The sequence below is a fragment of the Pantherophis guttatus genome, chromosome 11, assembly GCF_059756535.1.
Source record: "Pantherophis guttatus breed Tessera chromosome 11, ASM5975653v1, whole genome shotgun sequence".
In the NCBI taxonomy this organism is placed as follows: domain Eukaryota; kingdom Metazoa; phylum Chordata; class Lepidosauria; order Squamata; family Colubridae; genus Pantherophis; species Pantherophis guttatus.
Genome location: NC_142073.1, coordinates 26,103,706 through 26,119,682, shown reverse-complemented (window position 1 = coordinate 26,119,682; position 15,977 = coordinate 26,103,706). Strand labels below are relative to the sequence as shown.

Here is a 15,977-nt window from a genome sequence, read left to right as displayed (position 1 = left end):
AGTCATTCATCATGTCATGGCATGGTATGAAAAAGTAGATTCAGGAGGAATCTGTTGGCACCATTTCCAATTAACAAATTGTATGAAAAGATGTACGTTTTGCGAGCTGTAGCTCCCTTCATCAGATGAGGCTCTGAATAAAATGGGTTAGTTGGAAAAGGTGGTACTAGACTCCTGCTGCATTTTTACCTCCTGAAGCTAACACGGCTCACCTGTTGCAACACCTTAAATTCAGTAACAGACCTGGCCCTCCTTTTAGCTGCAATCCTGGCAGCTAACAGTTCTGGCACCTGGAGATCAGCCTCTCACAAGCTCTGCTGCACCCATTCTTCCCTTGAAAACTGATCCAGAGGAAAGGGAAGGGAACTGCTTGTTCAGGTTATGCCAGCACATTTTTATGGTTTTTAAATCTGAATTTTGCCTTATTCATTCCAAATCTTGGCATTTTTTCTTTTGTAGATCTTGCTGGTTTCGTGAAATATAGTATGTATTTGATCTGTTGTTCTCCTAAAGAATTCTCTGATTCAGATCAGAGTTTGTGCTTCTTTTAATAATGGCAATTACCACCTCCAGACATTTGGTACCTGATATGAGGCAGCTTGCCTTATGGAATGCAGGGCTTGGTTTCCGCCAGACATTTACGCAGCCTGCAATGTCCTACTCATCCGGCCACAGAGTATTGCTCCCAAAGCATGGAGGGCCATCCAGATGCTTTCTGGAAAACAGGAGGGCCACCCTTCTTGGTGAGCTTTGTCAGCCTGGCTCTCCTCTCCTGAATCCCGTTTACATCCACAGCAAGAGAGGCTTAAGAACAGCAACAGTTGTTCTAAGGATCCTCCAGACTGACTGTCAGATTGATTTTGACAGGGATCCACTTGAAAAGATTCACTATGGACCCAATTTGGCTCTAACTTTGGATTGGTGGAGTCCTGGAGTTCTAGAAATGGTTTTGCAACTTCCATTTTTGGGCAGCATACCATGCCCCTAGCGTAGGATCTGCCCAGTGGGAGCCACCTCCAGTGGCTTTGAAGACAGGCACCAACCAAAAACTTATAGCAAATTGTAAAGACAACACGGCCTCCCAGTCTCCCCCCTCCCCCCGCTAGACTCTGCTTCCAGACTGGGACTGGAGAGCCACCTTCGTGTCCTACCCTCTTTGAACCTAAAAGACCACTCTACCTTCCCCACTTTGCATATCAGTATCTTATACATTCAACCAGGGGTGAAATGCTCCCTGTTCGGACCGGTAGCGATGGAGGCGGGTGGTTTGGAGAACTGGTAGCAAAAATCCCTGCCCCCCCCCCCCAATGCCCAGCTGAGCCGCACAATCATCAGAGGCTTTTTAAAAAAAAATTTAAAAGCATTTTTTCTACAACCTCTTACAAGCCGAAAAAGTGCTTTTAAACATAAAAAAAAAAAGCCTCTGATGATCGCGCGCCTCAGCTGGGATCGTCAAAGGGATCGTCAGCTGACGATCCCAGCTGAGTTGCCTGATCGGCAGAGGTTTTTTTGCTTTTAAATGCCTTTGATGAACCAAGCTGAGTTGCCTAATCGGCAGAGGCTTTTAAAAGAAAAAAAGCCTCTGCCGATCAGGCAACTCAGCTGGGATCGTCAGAGCCTTTTGAAAGCATTTTTTACAACCTCTTCGCCGAAGAGGTTGTAGAAAAAATGGTTTTAAAAGTAAAAAAAAATTGGCCATGCCCACCCAGTCACATTACCCCCCCCCCCCAAGCCACGCTCACAGAACCGGTAGTAACAAATTTTAGATTTCACCACTGCATTCAACCTTGGTTCAGTGTTGAATATTCAGTGGCAAAATATGCAAACATTCAGAAAATCCACAAGAGAGAGAATACTTTTTTATAGAACTATAGATTTCCTGGAACTCTGGATTACTCAAAGGTTATGTTTTCATGCTTGCCTCACCATTTGGAAGTGCAGCCAATTCTGATGGCAATAGGGAAGTGACCCGCTGAATTCTTGAGGCAGCTGCTGACTCTCAATATGTTTGTGGAGGGACTTCAAGGAATTGAGAAGTTCACACTGAATAGAATAGAATAGAATTCTTTCTTGGCCAAGTGTGATATGATAGTCATAGGGTACAAATAAGCAATCAAATTATATTAGGAAACAGTCAATATAAATCGTAAGGATACCAGCAACAAGGTCACAGTCATACTGTGAAAGAGAAAGGAGAGTTTACATGTCCCCAAATACTGTACAGGACTGAAAACTGGAAATCACTAACCTCCAATCCATACAAACTCTCCGGCTTTATTCATTTATTTAAATTTGTGTGCTGCTTATCTTGTTAGAGATGACTCTGGGCAGCTTACAAACATGAAAACACATTAAAATAAAACATAAATAACAATACTGTTAAAAGATGGTGAGGGAGGTGGGAGGTGGGGGGGGGTCTTTCCTCATCCAATGGCAACCGCCAGAATCATAAACTGGGGCCCCAGGTGAAGAGGCAGAGCCAATCTCCAGGCTTTTACAGAAGGTCAAAATGATGGGTGCGAATCTTACCGGGGAGGGGGGGAAGGATGTTCCAAAGAGCAGGAGCCACAGCAGAAAAGGCTCTTCTGCTGGACCCCGTCAGCTGAAAATCCTGGACTTACATTCCACAGCATGTCCCCTCTGCCAACACGGGTGAGGGCCCATCCCATTGGGGTGACACAGTTTTTCGGATAACCTGGACCCTTGGCATGAAGGGCTTTAAACCAGCAACTTGAATTGCACTCGAAAGCAAACTGGCAGCCAATGCAGCTAATGGAACAGCAGTATAATATGGGCCACCTGAGTGGCCCCAAGAACTGCCTCTGTCACCGCATTCTGCTCTAACTGCAGCTACCAAATACTCTTCAAGGGTACTGCCATGTAGTGCACATTACAATAGTCCAGGCATGAGATGACCAGGGTTTGAATGACTGATCCAGGAAAGGCCGCAACTGGCACACAAAACAACCTTGTGCGAAGGCTCTCCTAGCTGCAATTGCCACCTGCTCTTCAAGAGTCACACAGGAGTCGCGCATCCAGGAGAACCCCCAAGTGGCGGATCGGATCCGTCTCGGGTAGCACAACCCCATCCAGAATTGAAGATAACAAAGTCCTGGATCCTGGGGCCCCATGGACCCAAAGCCAACTGGTCTTGCCAAGGTTCAGTTGAAGATGTTGTCCCCCATCCAGGCCCCCACAGCCTCCAGGCACCATGAGAGGGCAGCCACGGCATCACTTGAGCCACCAAGGGTGGAAATACAGAATTGAGAATCAGCTGCATACTGGTGATACCTCCACCCACGGTGATCCCACCCAGCGGCTTCATGTAGGTGTTAAAAGAGGAGTGGAGAACAAGGAGCAGCCGTCACTTGGTCTCTCGCTCCCTATCAAACACCAATGGGGACCGTCCTTGTAGAAAGGAGCCAAACCAGCACCGCCCAGTCCCAAACCCCACAGCTGGCCCAGAAGGATAGCATGATCAATGATACTGAAGGCTGCTGAGAGGCCAAGGAGAGTAAGGATGGTTGCGCCAACCCGTCAAGTTTGAAACGCTTCTGAACCACTTGAACATTTATCGTTATTCAACTTGCCAATGAACGGAGGGGAGGGAAGGGTGAGAAAGAATGCAGACGATTCAAGAATAGACCATGTGAGCCAAGAACCCACCAAGGTCACTACTGCAGGTGTCCCATGAAGAAATGAACTGTTCTCAAAACAAAAGACTGATTCATAATTGGGCAGCATGATCACTATGGGTGGGAAGAAGGGGAAACTATGTAGCATTGCACAGGAAAACCTCACAGCTGGTTTTAATTCTTCAATGCTGAAATGGTGTATCCAATAAAGTTTTATTTTCGGGATTTTAAAATGCCTGAGTGCCTACTTTTCTTGGGTTCGCTAGTCAGATGGTTGACATCCCCATCCCACTCTCGCCAGAGATCATCAACAACAGTGATCAGTGCTATTTTTGTCCCATAACTGAGTCTGGATCCTGACCAGGAAATCCAAGACCCTCTGAAGCTGCCAAGCAACCATGTTTTCCATCATCTTCCCTAAAAAGGGAAGGTTGGAAACTGGACAGAAATTGTCCAGTTGTGGGGGGGTCAAGAGATTTTTTTTTTTAGGAGATGGCAAGCCAGGGCCTCCTTAAAAGCCTCCAGGAATGCTTCCTCCTGCAGTGAAGAATTGATCACTGCCTAACCCACCTGGCGGTCATCATCCTGCAACTTTCACCAACCAGGAGGGACAAGGATCTAAGTGACCACATCACTGACAGCATCAAGGACCCTGTCCAGTCCCTTAGGTCCTATAGGATCAAACTGTTCCCAGATAATTGAATAAGACTCTTGGATGTCCACTTGGGTGGCCACCCCACCTCCCCTGCTCTGGGATCTTGGCTGCTGCCAAATCCTAAATCCAGCTGGACACATTTCCGAGAGGGGAACCCCCCCCCCCTCTGGACTAAGCCAGATCTCGGTGATGCATGCCAGATCGGCTTGCTCCTCTACTATGATACACCCCCCGCCCCCACCCCTGCATTCAGCAGCAGCAGCCAATGCTTTTGGCAAGCGAGGGGAGCAAAGCAGCAGTGCGATTTGTGAAATCTGGGCAGGTTTGGCACTCCAGCAAACAGCAGGACAAACTGTGCCCACTTGTGAGAGAGGCTGGGGCTCAGTGGGGAAAGGGAGAGGCAGGCCTGGTGCTTCTCTGCCTGGCTGGACAAGGGCTCCAGCACCCAAGGCTGTGCAGGAGGTGAGCATGGGAAGTGCAGGACCTCTGGCACCAGAGGTAAAGTAGCTGTTGGTGATGCAGTGGGGAGGAAAGACCCAAGCAGCTTGAGACCCCAAGGGATGGGAAGAGGAGTAGGGGAACTCTGAATGGGTGTGGGGAGGCCTTTGGAGGCCTGACTGGTACAAGAAACGATGCAGCCTCACTCCGAGTGGCAGATGATGCTCCGCCCTCAGATGCTGACCAGTAGGCTGGACACATTGAGCCCCAGTGCAAGCACACAGGTCATGCTCCAGATGTCAAGCATTAGTTGCTGTACAGCCTCTCGTTTTCTGATTCCAGCAACACAAACCCCTTGGCCAGAAAAATGGAGACTGTGCACGCTGACAGGAAAAGGGAAAGCAGGGGAAAGGCAACCCAGGAACAGACCTCCTCTGGGCTGTAATGGCTGCCTGCTTATTTAGCAGGCTTACATGGGCCACAAAGGCCTACAGATCGACAGCAGGACTGCTCTGGGGCTGCTCTACCCCTTCCTCATCCTTTTCAAAATCACGCTTGTAACTGCCCCAAAGCTTTGGAATACAGAACTATAGAACCTGACCACCCTCCAGGCCCTTTTAAATGGTGGCCGAGGATTCCTGAACTCCGGACTTCCTCACACCTGCACAGCAGCTGGTTTTTCTATCTGGAAGGCGGGGTCTCTCTCCACAAGCAGCAGGGCTCTCTGGATGCAGTGGGGGAGGATCTCCTGCAATGATAAAATGCGTTTTTCTACGGCTCCTGCTCCAGTCAAAAGTTTTGGCATCCAGCTAAATAAGGATTGGCAGGAATGTTCTCTCCATTTCTCTATTAACAAGGAAGGACGAGGCCAAACGGAAGTGCTTGTCCTTCACCCGAGAGCAGTTTCTTACCCAAAAGTTTCTGGCACTTTCAGGGCACCCAGATCTGGTGTGATGGAACACTGGCAAAGAACTGGGAAAGGAAAACAATGGCTCTGTGTGCCCAGTGGGCACCCAACAATGGTAGAGCAGCATTCAGAAGAAGGAAGGAAGTCTCACCTGCAAAGTGCCTAAGGCTGTGAAGACAGCTGGGACTGGAGAAGATCGCCGGGCATCTACCAGGATGGTTAAGCCCAACGCTTTGCACTCTGGCCTGAGCATGAAAGGAAATAAGAGACAGATATGAATGTCTATAGCTACTCAAAATACTCCTTGAGGGGATCAGAGAATATTCACACAGACCAGCGAATAATTATAGCAGCATATCTAAGCTGCTGTATCTGGGATTCCCAGAGGACATGGAAGTATCCAAGCCAGCTAAGAGCCACCACATCCGTATTTCTCCACTGACTGGAAGTCTACAATTATAAAGCTAAGAACTGACAGAACACTTACAGTATTCCATGCACAGAACACTCACTGACTGTGTCTTCCTTGCCTTTTCTCACAAACCTGAGAATGCTGCGTAAATACAGGAGAAGGCGTGTTATTTCACTGGCATTGCAGTTCGGGCACAACCAAATTGTATTCCTCATTGTGATGATGACCACGGCACGTCCGGATCTGTCTCTGGTACCTGAGAAAGAGGCTCCGATTCATTTGTCTAACTAATTAGGCAAAAAGAAGAACCAAGGCCTCCTTGAAGTAGCTGTGTATTGCCCTCTAATAAACAAAGAAATGGCTTTTTCAACCTATCTCATGAATGAATGGATACAAACATGGCAAAATATTTGAAATAGTGGGATGGTAGAAGTTGAAAACGATTAGGAGAAACACAAACTCAGATCTACACAGATCTGGTTCTGAAAGCAGAATTGGACCCTTCAGGGGCCCATCTAGCCTGCCATTTGTTTTCTTCGGTGGCAGATCTTCCTGAGCCTCGCTGGGAGTCTGGCTGCAGAGCGCCATAAACTCTTTTGGAGGGAATCCCAGCTGGCAACTCAAGCTGGTTCTCTTAAAGAGCCTCAGGCCCACCCCTTCACTCTAAAAGGACTTCTGCAAACTTCAGCTCCTCCTGCTCTTGCTTAGAGCCCCTGGCTTCCCACTGTTCCTCTGCAACCTGGGAAGGCCAGACCGTGGAGGGAGACACCTCAAGAGTGCAGAGGCTCTGGCTGTTTCTTTGGGGAGGGGGGGCCAATCTCCAGTGAGAAAATGAAAGCATTTCTCAGGTTCACAAATCGCTCTTTCCCTGACCACTGCCTTCTTCACACATCACAAAGACAGCAGGAACCTTTGGGGGCTTTACCTGGCAGGCATGCAGCCCCACTCCGAAGCATCTCCCAATTCACACTCTTCATTGGCAGGGGGTCCATTTCCAGAATCCCCCTGAATGGAAAGAGTGGGAGTTCTGGTTGCATAGTCACGGCTGTAGGGTCTTTTCCCCCAGAACCACCAAGAGCGATCAGTGCCAGGCTGCTGTTATCAGCTTCTTCACTGGAATTTTCTGTCCCATTCAATGATGTTTCTGTAATAGGAAACAGCTTTCAATGCTAAGAGTTTAATTATTCCCATTTGCATTCAGAGGCAAAGCAGATACTTACAGATTTATCCTGCCTCTTTGTAATTGATCTGAACTGGACCAACCCAGTGAGGTTTACTGTAGATGATGAAACATCTCTTCCTTCACACACACACACACACACACACACACACTATTGCAGAGCAGCCTGTAGTTCTGCCAAATCCTTGGTCCTCGGAATCCTAGTGGTCAATCACAAAGAGAGCGGACCAGAACCAAGGGGGGGAAGGCCACGAAGCTGCCACCTCATGAGAGAGAAACAGCGCTGAAAGAGGTGGAGGTCATGGAGTTCGCCCCCTCACCTAAGAGATAAGGGAGGAGGGACATTCAGCCCAACGCCAGTGATGTTGCCTTGGGACCAGTGTTATTGCAAGAGGACGAGAAAGGGCAGCTACAGCCATCCACCTACACTTCAAAGAAATTGTCGGAGACTGAACAGCAAGAACCTCCTTGCTGACACCCTGTCACAAATGACACTGTCAAGTTTCCAAAAGATGCCCTAATTAATTCATGAGCCATGATCCAAACTTAAAAGGAAATATATTCATTTATTAGGAGCACCATTCCGGCAATACTCGGATTCAGTCAGGACTGATCCCACGTAGATCTCCCCTCTGCCCTGGCCATGTCATAAATCACATTCTCCAATTAACCACTTTGGCTGGCTGTGAAACCTAACACCCTCCTTCTGATTGCGGTCAGAAAAATGTATGGAATTCACTTCAGTTCTCCCTCCCTCCTGCTCATGGCAACTTGAAAGCTTTGCAAGTTGACAGCCACAATATAATTGCTCCAAAGCAGAAATAAACAAACCACTGCTCCCAACACATCAACTAGCAGCCCAAGTAACTACTAGGGCTCAAGGAAAAGAAAAATTACCTAGCCGTCAAAAAAACACTAACTAATAAGTGCCACCTCGACTGGCCGGAAGACATCCTGGTCAGCTGTTTCAAAGATGGGCTAAACAATGATCTGTACATCGCTTGCATCGCAAGAGGCCCAGCACGTCTCCGTGACTGGTGCATGCTGGCCAAAGAAGCAAAAGATCCAGTAATCCCTTCATTAAAAGAGTGGATGGGCCAGCTGTAAAGCACATGGCCAGTTGTGCGCAAAGCATTGGCTGAGGCCAGGGAGGCTTATAAAATCCAGGCTGATAAGAAAAGGGTTGAGCTTAAAAATTCCACATTGGGGACCGAGTGTATTTATCCACCCAGTTCCGCCAATCTTTACAACCCTCAAAAAAGTTGGGACTTAAATTTGTAGGACCTTTTCTCATCAAGCACAACCTGGTTACAGTAGAATTAGAATTGCCAAAGTCACTGAGGAAAATTCACCGTTTTCCACTGCAGCTTGTTAAAACCTGAGGTGATTTCCCCAATAAGACCAATCCCTCCACCTGTACCCAAACTGTTTATGCTGGAAGGGGAAGAACGATCTTTTCTTTTATGTATACTGACAGCCTATGCACCAAGACAAATTCCTTGTGTGTCCAATCACACTTTGCCAATAAAAAATTCTATCCTATCCTACCCTATCCTAATTTTGAAATGAAAGAGATTCTTGATAATCAATCCAGCAGTCAATCATGTGCTAAAAATCAACTTTCATGTGACTTTGAGAATGTACTCTTTGCTTTAACCCATTGTTAAACAGAGAAAAAAAAACTACTTTGCACTGACATTTAATTTTAAGTTTTTTCCTCTCAAAACAAGAGATAACTAATGGAGATGACATAGATTAGTCTCTTTGTCTAAGTCTCTTAGTCTCTGTTCATTTACATCAAGAATAAGAAGCATATTAATTTCATCTTGAGTCCCATAATAAAAATGCCTCCCCCTCATCTCCTGTGGCCTTGTTAGAGGAGATTTACATCCTAATCATTCTATATCTGCAGCACACAACATGCATCAACGTCTTTTGAAAAAATATTAGTCTTTGGGCAAACTCAAGGTAGAAACTTTATCACTTCTCTGAGGTTCCTTTCACACAGAAGGGCAGCCCTGATCTTGCCTTAGTGTCACACCTTTATGACTTCTCCTTGGTTCAGCTACCACTCCAGAGAAAGCCCCAAGAACTGAATTGCAGCATTTTCTCTGGTAGCTTCCTTTCTTCCTAGCTGCAAAAGCCTGCAAAGCTAGGGAACAGCAATGGGAGGCTGGCTGGAGCCCTGATTCTTGCCAGCCAGCCTGTCCTTCTCCCCCAACCCTGGGAAGACCACTGGGCGTTTGCTGGGCAGCACCAGCCTCTTCTGGCGGCAAAGAAGAGCAAGACCAGGATTCAGATGCCCTGAGAGAGCAGAGCCTGGCTGTGAACCCAGAGGCCTCCTTGCCCATCTAGGCAGCCCTCACTTCAGGTTGACACTCACCAGCAATTCACATGAATGAGTTACTGTGAATATGAATAACTTTTAGAAAACACTTAAACACTACCAGACATAGTAATCAACTGCAGTCAATCAACTGTGTGGGACAGGATAAAAAATTATGGATTTCTGTCCCTTTGGGAGATAAAAAAATACTTTTTTAATCCCTCAAAGGGACAGAAATCCATAATTTCCCATACAGATTTAAAACTACTTTTCAGATGGGGAAAAAAGTAATTTGTGAGCCGAAATGGTTAGAACTGTTGCTTCATTGTTTTAAAAGCTCCTTCCTGGGACTCGAGGCACTAACGAACCACACAGTGACATCTCAGCAGGGAGGATGTTTACAGGTGGATCAGATATACAGGTAGTCCTCACTTTACAACAGTTCATTTAGTGACCTTTCAAAGTTACAACAGCACTGAAAAATATGACTTATGACCAATTTAGGGCGCAGTGGTTAGAATGCAGTACTGCAGGCTACTTCTGCTGACTGCCAGCGGCCAGCAGTTCGGCACTTTGATTCTCACCAGGCTCAAGGCTGACTCAGCCTTCCATCCTTTCAAGGCTGGTAAAATGAAGACCCAGATTATTGGGGCAAGAGGCTGACTCTGTAAACCGCTCAGAGAGCTGTAAAGGCTGAGGGTATGTAAACTTAAGTGCTATTGCTATTTTCACAGTTACCACCTTTGCAGCATCCCCATGACCAAATTCAGATGCTTGGCAACTGATTCATATTTATGACGGTTACAGCGTCCCGGGGTCGTGTTTTGTGATCCCCTTTTGTGACCTTCTGACAAACAAAGTCAATGGGGGAGCCAGATTCACTTAACAACTAGGTTACTAACTTACCAACTGCAGTGATTCACTTAGCAACTGTGGCAAGAAAGGTTGTAAAATGGGGCAAAACTTATTTAACAAATGTCTCACTTAACAGCAGAAAGTTTGGGCTCAATTGTGGTCATAAGTCAAGGGCTACCTGTACAGCTTTTTTTGGATGAGTGAGAAGCTTTGTTCCTTTTTTGTGAACAATCACGTCATCGCAACTTTTGTCGTTTTGCTAAACTTTGGCAGTATAATCTGGGAGTTCTGGTCTAGCACAATAATTGTCAAGATGTACATTCTATACACAATTTGCAAGCTCATTCCTGTGCAATAACATGGACGTCTACAACACTGCACAACGCCTGTGTATGAACCACTCCCTTGGCCCGACCCAGGCTTTGTGTCCCTCCTGAGTTTGAGGAGATCAAGATTTCAGGGCAGAATATTAAATTGGAAGCTGGCATACTGCAAAGTAAAGAGATAGTCATCAAGCACGATCTTCATTTCCAATAATGCCAGATGACCCACGAGCATTTTACTTAGAAAATAAAAATCAGCTAACTACAGACTAGGATGAGCACTGCTATTCTTTAAACATGCCCAATTTGTCCAGCAAAAACTAAAAAAAACCCAAAACAACAAGCTACAAATTGTAGGAAGCATCCATGGGCTATAGGTAGTTTGCTGTTGTAATTAAATGACCTTCCATGTCCAATACGACAACTGTGTCACAAATGAGTCAACCCTTCTGAGGCAATTATTTGCGGTAAAGTCCATGGCATAGTTTCAAAATCCTTAATATGTTCACTAGCCAAAAAAGCTGCTGGCCTCTGCAATTAACCACTGTAACATTCTAAACTTGAATTCCCTTCCCTGCCATTCTCATGTTCTTGAAAGAGGCCCTATCTTGTACACTCGATCTGTTATGAGACCATTTCCCCAGCGAAGGGCAGAAAGTGGCCGAATGCATCCTACCTGTGGCCTGATCCCCCTCTGGGATGGGCTTGGTGCGCTCTGGCAATGTCACCGCTGGAAATAGTGCTGGGAGGGGGGATGCCAAGGAGTTCATCTCTGGATCACTGGGCTGAAACCGGCGGAGAGCTTCATGGATTGAGTTGTGTCTACCTTCCAGGAAGGCCCCAGTGCCCGACTCCTTGTCTGGGAAAGGGGCTTGGCTGCCTTGTCCTCTTCCCACCTTCTTGGAAACACCTATCTGCAAAGCTTGTGGTGTGCTTGAGAGATCGGGCTCATCCACAGAATGTGCTGCAGCACCGCCTTGGGGAAGGTTGCTGTGGGGGGCCTCTGCCTGTCCAGCGACTCCTGCTAGATGCCTGGGGCCATTTTCCTTCAGCTTTGTTCTCATGCTCTTTGACTCAGCCTCAGAACTGGAAAGCAGATGATTGTCTCCCGCTCGCTGTTGACAATAATCCACATTTTCTTGCCCTGCCTTCTGGGAAAGGAAGCTTTTCGGGACGAAAGGATCTCCAGAATTAAGTTGCCACCCATTCTTAGAGGGGCTTTGCTTAGTCTGCCATTGATGATTTCCTTCCATGCTTATTCTATTGCCCAACTCCATTAATGGGTCCCCTAGTGTCCCTTCCGTGTGCTCTAGAAGATGCAGTTCTTCCAACCATTCAAAAGATTGACCTTTAACTTCCACCAACTGTTTCTGTGAGGACTGGTTATCAGCTATTCTCCTCATTGAAAAGATTTCCACCTGTGATGATTTGATTATGGTTGGAGAAGTTGCCTTTCCCTCCAGCCTTCCTTTGGAGCTGTCAGAATCCCACTCGCAGCTACTGATTTCCTGCTCTGTCAGGACAACATCTCCTATTCTTTCTACACCCAAAACATCAGGATAGGATGCTGAAGGCTTGTGGAACTCCAAGCGGCCTCCGGCTATGATGGAAGAGCTTGTCCCCAGAGCCTGACCTTCAGCCTCCTCTCCATCCTTGTAACTGCACATGGCATACCTCCAATCGAGCTCCTGTTCTGGATGTGTCAATAACGTCTTGGCAAAATGTGGCTCCTTAACAATAGAGGAAACAGTGGGACTCAAAGAAGCTGGACGATTCTCTGGATTGCCAGGATGTTTCGGAAACAATTTATCACACTCTGTTTCATTATTTACAGAACATGCAACATTAGTAGCTGGCATGTCAGAAGTACTCAGCTGCCCAGATGGCACCAATGCAAGAGCTGAACTAGCACAATTTCCCCAGCAACGGCTATTGTTCTGACTGTGCTGCTGGCTGTCCTTGGCTTCCAGCCTACAGACAGCGCTGGGCTGAGCTGAAGATCCTTTGGGGCAGCCAGAGGTGGGCAGGAAGGCACCTGCCAAATCCGCCTCTTCTCCTTCCCCGTCACTTTCACAGGCCTTCCCGAGCTCTGGGCTCCCACATGCCTGATCAGCAAGCTCCTCCATTAAGATGGTGGCAAATGAGTTGGCCTTGTGGAAGACGTAGGGTCCCCCTGAAAGACAGGTGCTGGGGGACTCCTCCACTGGAAAGTCCAAAGGAGAAGACTTCTCAGTCATTGAGACAAAATGCATATTCTTTTTATTTTTTCCAATAGTTTGGGACTTACTGATAAATTTTGGATTGACTATTTCATCCCGAGGCACTCAGAATATCTCACCATCTGTGGCTAACAAGCAGTTTTCCAATGTGATTCCAACCATTTCCTGCTGAGGGAGCTCAGCCATTCCACAGTGAAGAGAGAGGCATACAAAGCAGCAGATGCCACAAACTCCTCCACGTTATGTTTGTCCTTGGCCAAGCATTTCAGTATGATCCATGGAGACTTCCTCAAGTACAGCACCGCTTGCAGGTAAAAGTCCTCCGGTCTCAAGATCCACCAGTCGAGAGAAGCCAGCTGGATGACGATCTTCTCATGAACACAAAGGGGCCAGCCTACATATTGGAAGAGCAACCTGACGGAACAAGAAAAGCCCGGGGAATCATTTACAAGCCGTTTCTCAATAAGGGAGAATCTAATACCACTTCACCCATTCCCCCATGCCATAATTATAAGCATCCCCTAATTGAGGCAAAGCTGTTTCAGGTTCATAGTTGCTTAAAGATATTATTAAGCTCACAATTATTAAGGCACACAATGATGCATTACTTATTATCCTTACTTGTGGAATAAGGTAGAACTACCACATGCGTTTCCCTGAACTTGCTACTTTCAAAAGGGCTGGGCAGAAAATTATTCAGAAGATGTAGACTTTGTGCGACTATCACACCAGTGTTTTATGACATAAAGCTGTCCTGTCTTTGCTCAGGCTTCCAAGTGAGGCTAACAAAAGATGTGATTGTTTGAAAAGTGACATAGAGAGCTATCTCATTAAAGCAGGTGCATTTTTTTTCTCTCGCATGCAAAACTCTGACAAAAGATGGGCCCACTTCAATTAGTAGCAAAAGGGATGCTGTGCTCACCTTTATTCAAAGCTAAAGCAATTCTTCCAAATCAGTTAGAAGCATGTATAGTCATTATTTTGAGCAGAGTAGTATTATTCTTCATTCTGAAAGTTCCCTTCCATGCTTAAATAACACACACTAAGATGTTGAAATCCAGTTGGAAACATTGAGTACGACAGCTGGACTGTTACCTAGGGCAAGCAGAATTTGGCAGTTTGATAACACTCTTTTGAAAATAACATTCCCAAAATATGCATTTAATAATAATAATAATAATAATAATAATTTTATTTCTATACCGCCCTTCTCCCGAAGGACTCAGGGCGGTGTACAGCCTATTTAAAAACACAGACAAAACAATGATATAAAATTTAAAATAATTAAATAAGTGGCTCAAATTTAAAACCCCAATAAATTTAAATACCCCAATTTAAAACTATTGTGTTGATAGTCCGGCCTGGCGGAACAACAGGGTCTTCAATGTGCAGCGAAACACCCGGAGGTCGGAGATCTTACGAATTTCCGGGGGCAGTTCATTCCACAGGGCTGGGGCTCCCACAGAGAAGGCCCTCCCCCTGGGCGTCACCAGCCGACATAACTTGGCCGATGGCACCAAGTTTAAGGTGAATACTATTAGGAAGGATGACTGCATCCAACAAGTGTCAAGGTAATGCTTTAATTAAGAAATGTTTCCTCAACATGTGGAGATGGGACTTTCTGTTCCAGGTATCCTGTTTTATCCTGATGGTTAAAAATTACATTACAAAAAATGTAACCCATCCCAATTCAGACAGACTGTGGGCATCACACAATACAGAAGGAGTGTCTAATCAAGTAAAACAGTCCATTTTTATACTTCAAATGATGTTTTTTCCAGGTTACCTTTGCACATGGCTCTGGTCCCTTAGAAGGACAGCAGAGGGAGCCAGAAAGGCTAACCCAGGCTAACCCAAGTGACATTTTTTTATTGCGAAAATGCCAAGGGATTCAGATCTCTTAAACTCTGAGCCCTATAGAAAGGAAAAAGTTACGGGGAGGCTGAAAGAAGTGAGCCCTGACTCAAGCTGCAATCTTGGTCAAGTTCTGGGGTCACACTTAAGCAGGAAAACAAGCCCCTCACTGTCCCAGGGGAGACCCTCAACTTTGCTGGCATTGTGACATCATAGCACAGTGAGTTTAAGAGATCTGAATCCTTTGGCATTCTCTCTATAAATAATTGTCACTTATGTGAGATGAGCACTTATCTTAAATTTCAAAAATAAATTTAAAATGTAAGTAAATAAAAATAATAAATAAAAGGACTTCCGGTTTGCTAGCCTTCGGCGGCGGCGGTGCCTTTTGAAGCTCCGCCAGCCCCGCCGCCTGTAGAGCCGCTTCGCGATCGAGAAGCGGCTCGAAAACTTCAAAATCCTGAGGATTGTTGGAGGAGAGATAGCAGGGCACAGGTCGAGCCCCTGTAACCCCCCAGGGAATCGTTTCTGGGGAGGAAACAGGCGCGGCTCCCTTCCAACCTGCTGAGACTCCGGGCGGCGTGGGACGATTCTGCTTCTGCAGAACAAGCCGGCTGCAGTAAACATTTAAAGCGAAAGGAACCAATTTTAACAAGCAGCGGATATACACTTGAACCCTGAAACTTGGAACTGCAAGTATTAGCGCTTTGTTGACTTTTCAATTTAAGAAAAAATGCGAATGAGTGAAAGTGACTTGAAAAAATATGGCGCCCAGCATTAGAGTTAATGAGCCAGTAAGTGTGGATTGGTGAAGTTATCTTGCTTTGTTACAAAGTTATTAAGTTGCTACAAAGTTGCTTCGCTTGTAACAAGAGAATAACAGAGAAATTTCTCCCTTTTTAATACTGGATTTTGCTTTACTTTGGTTTTTATTTGATTAAATCTGGGGGACTTTTTCAGAGGTCTTTGTGGAGGTGGGAGAGGAAGAAGAACTTCCCTTTTTAGTAAAACCAGCCTACGTGGCAGGATGGCCTCAAAGAAGCAGGAAGCGAAGGCAACAGGAGGTGGATCTCCCACACATAAAGCACAGCCTCCCCCAGCACAACAGATACAGATTCAGAAAAAAGATTTTGATGTGGGAGATTTAAAAGAATTTATTTCTAAAACTTTGGA

At 46.1% G+C, this 15,977-nt stretch overlaps 1 protein-coding gene across 7 annotated transcripts in view; it reads right to left on the bottom strand.

Moving 5' to 3' along the window:
- PLEKHG4 (pleckstrin homology and RhoGEF domain containing G4) overlaps nucleotides 1–15,977 on the bottom strand; it is a 45,733-nt gene that overhangs the window by 22,379 nt on the left and 7,377 nt on the right. For 6 of the 7 annotated variants that reach the window (XM_034425645.3, XM_034425644.3, XM_034425647.3 and 3 more), the window contains exons 3-9: nucleotides 13,873–14,045; nucleotides 11,408–13,364; nucleotides 6,973–7,191; nucleotides 6,180–6,303; nucleotides 5,787–5,880; nucleotides 5,390–5,476; nucleotides 1,927–2,043 (exon numbers count right to left, since the gene is read on the bottom strand). In XM_034425645.3, the coding sequence (XP_034281536.2) occupies nucleotides 1,927–2,043; nucleotides 5,390–5,476; nucleotides 5,787–5,880; nucleotides 6,180–6,303; nucleotides 6,973–7,191; nucleotides 11,408–12,983 (2,217 nt within the window). In that variant the 5' untranslated portion in view covers nucleotides 12,984–13,364; nucleotides 13,873–14,045. The remainder of the gene's footprint in view (nucleotides 1–1,926; nucleotides 2,044–5,389; nucleotides 5,477–5,786; nucleotides 5,881–6,179; nucleotides 6,304–6,972; nucleotides 7,192–11,407; nucleotides 13,365–13,872; nucleotides 14,046–15,977) is intronic. The other variant, XM_034425646.3, reaches the window with a different exon arrangement.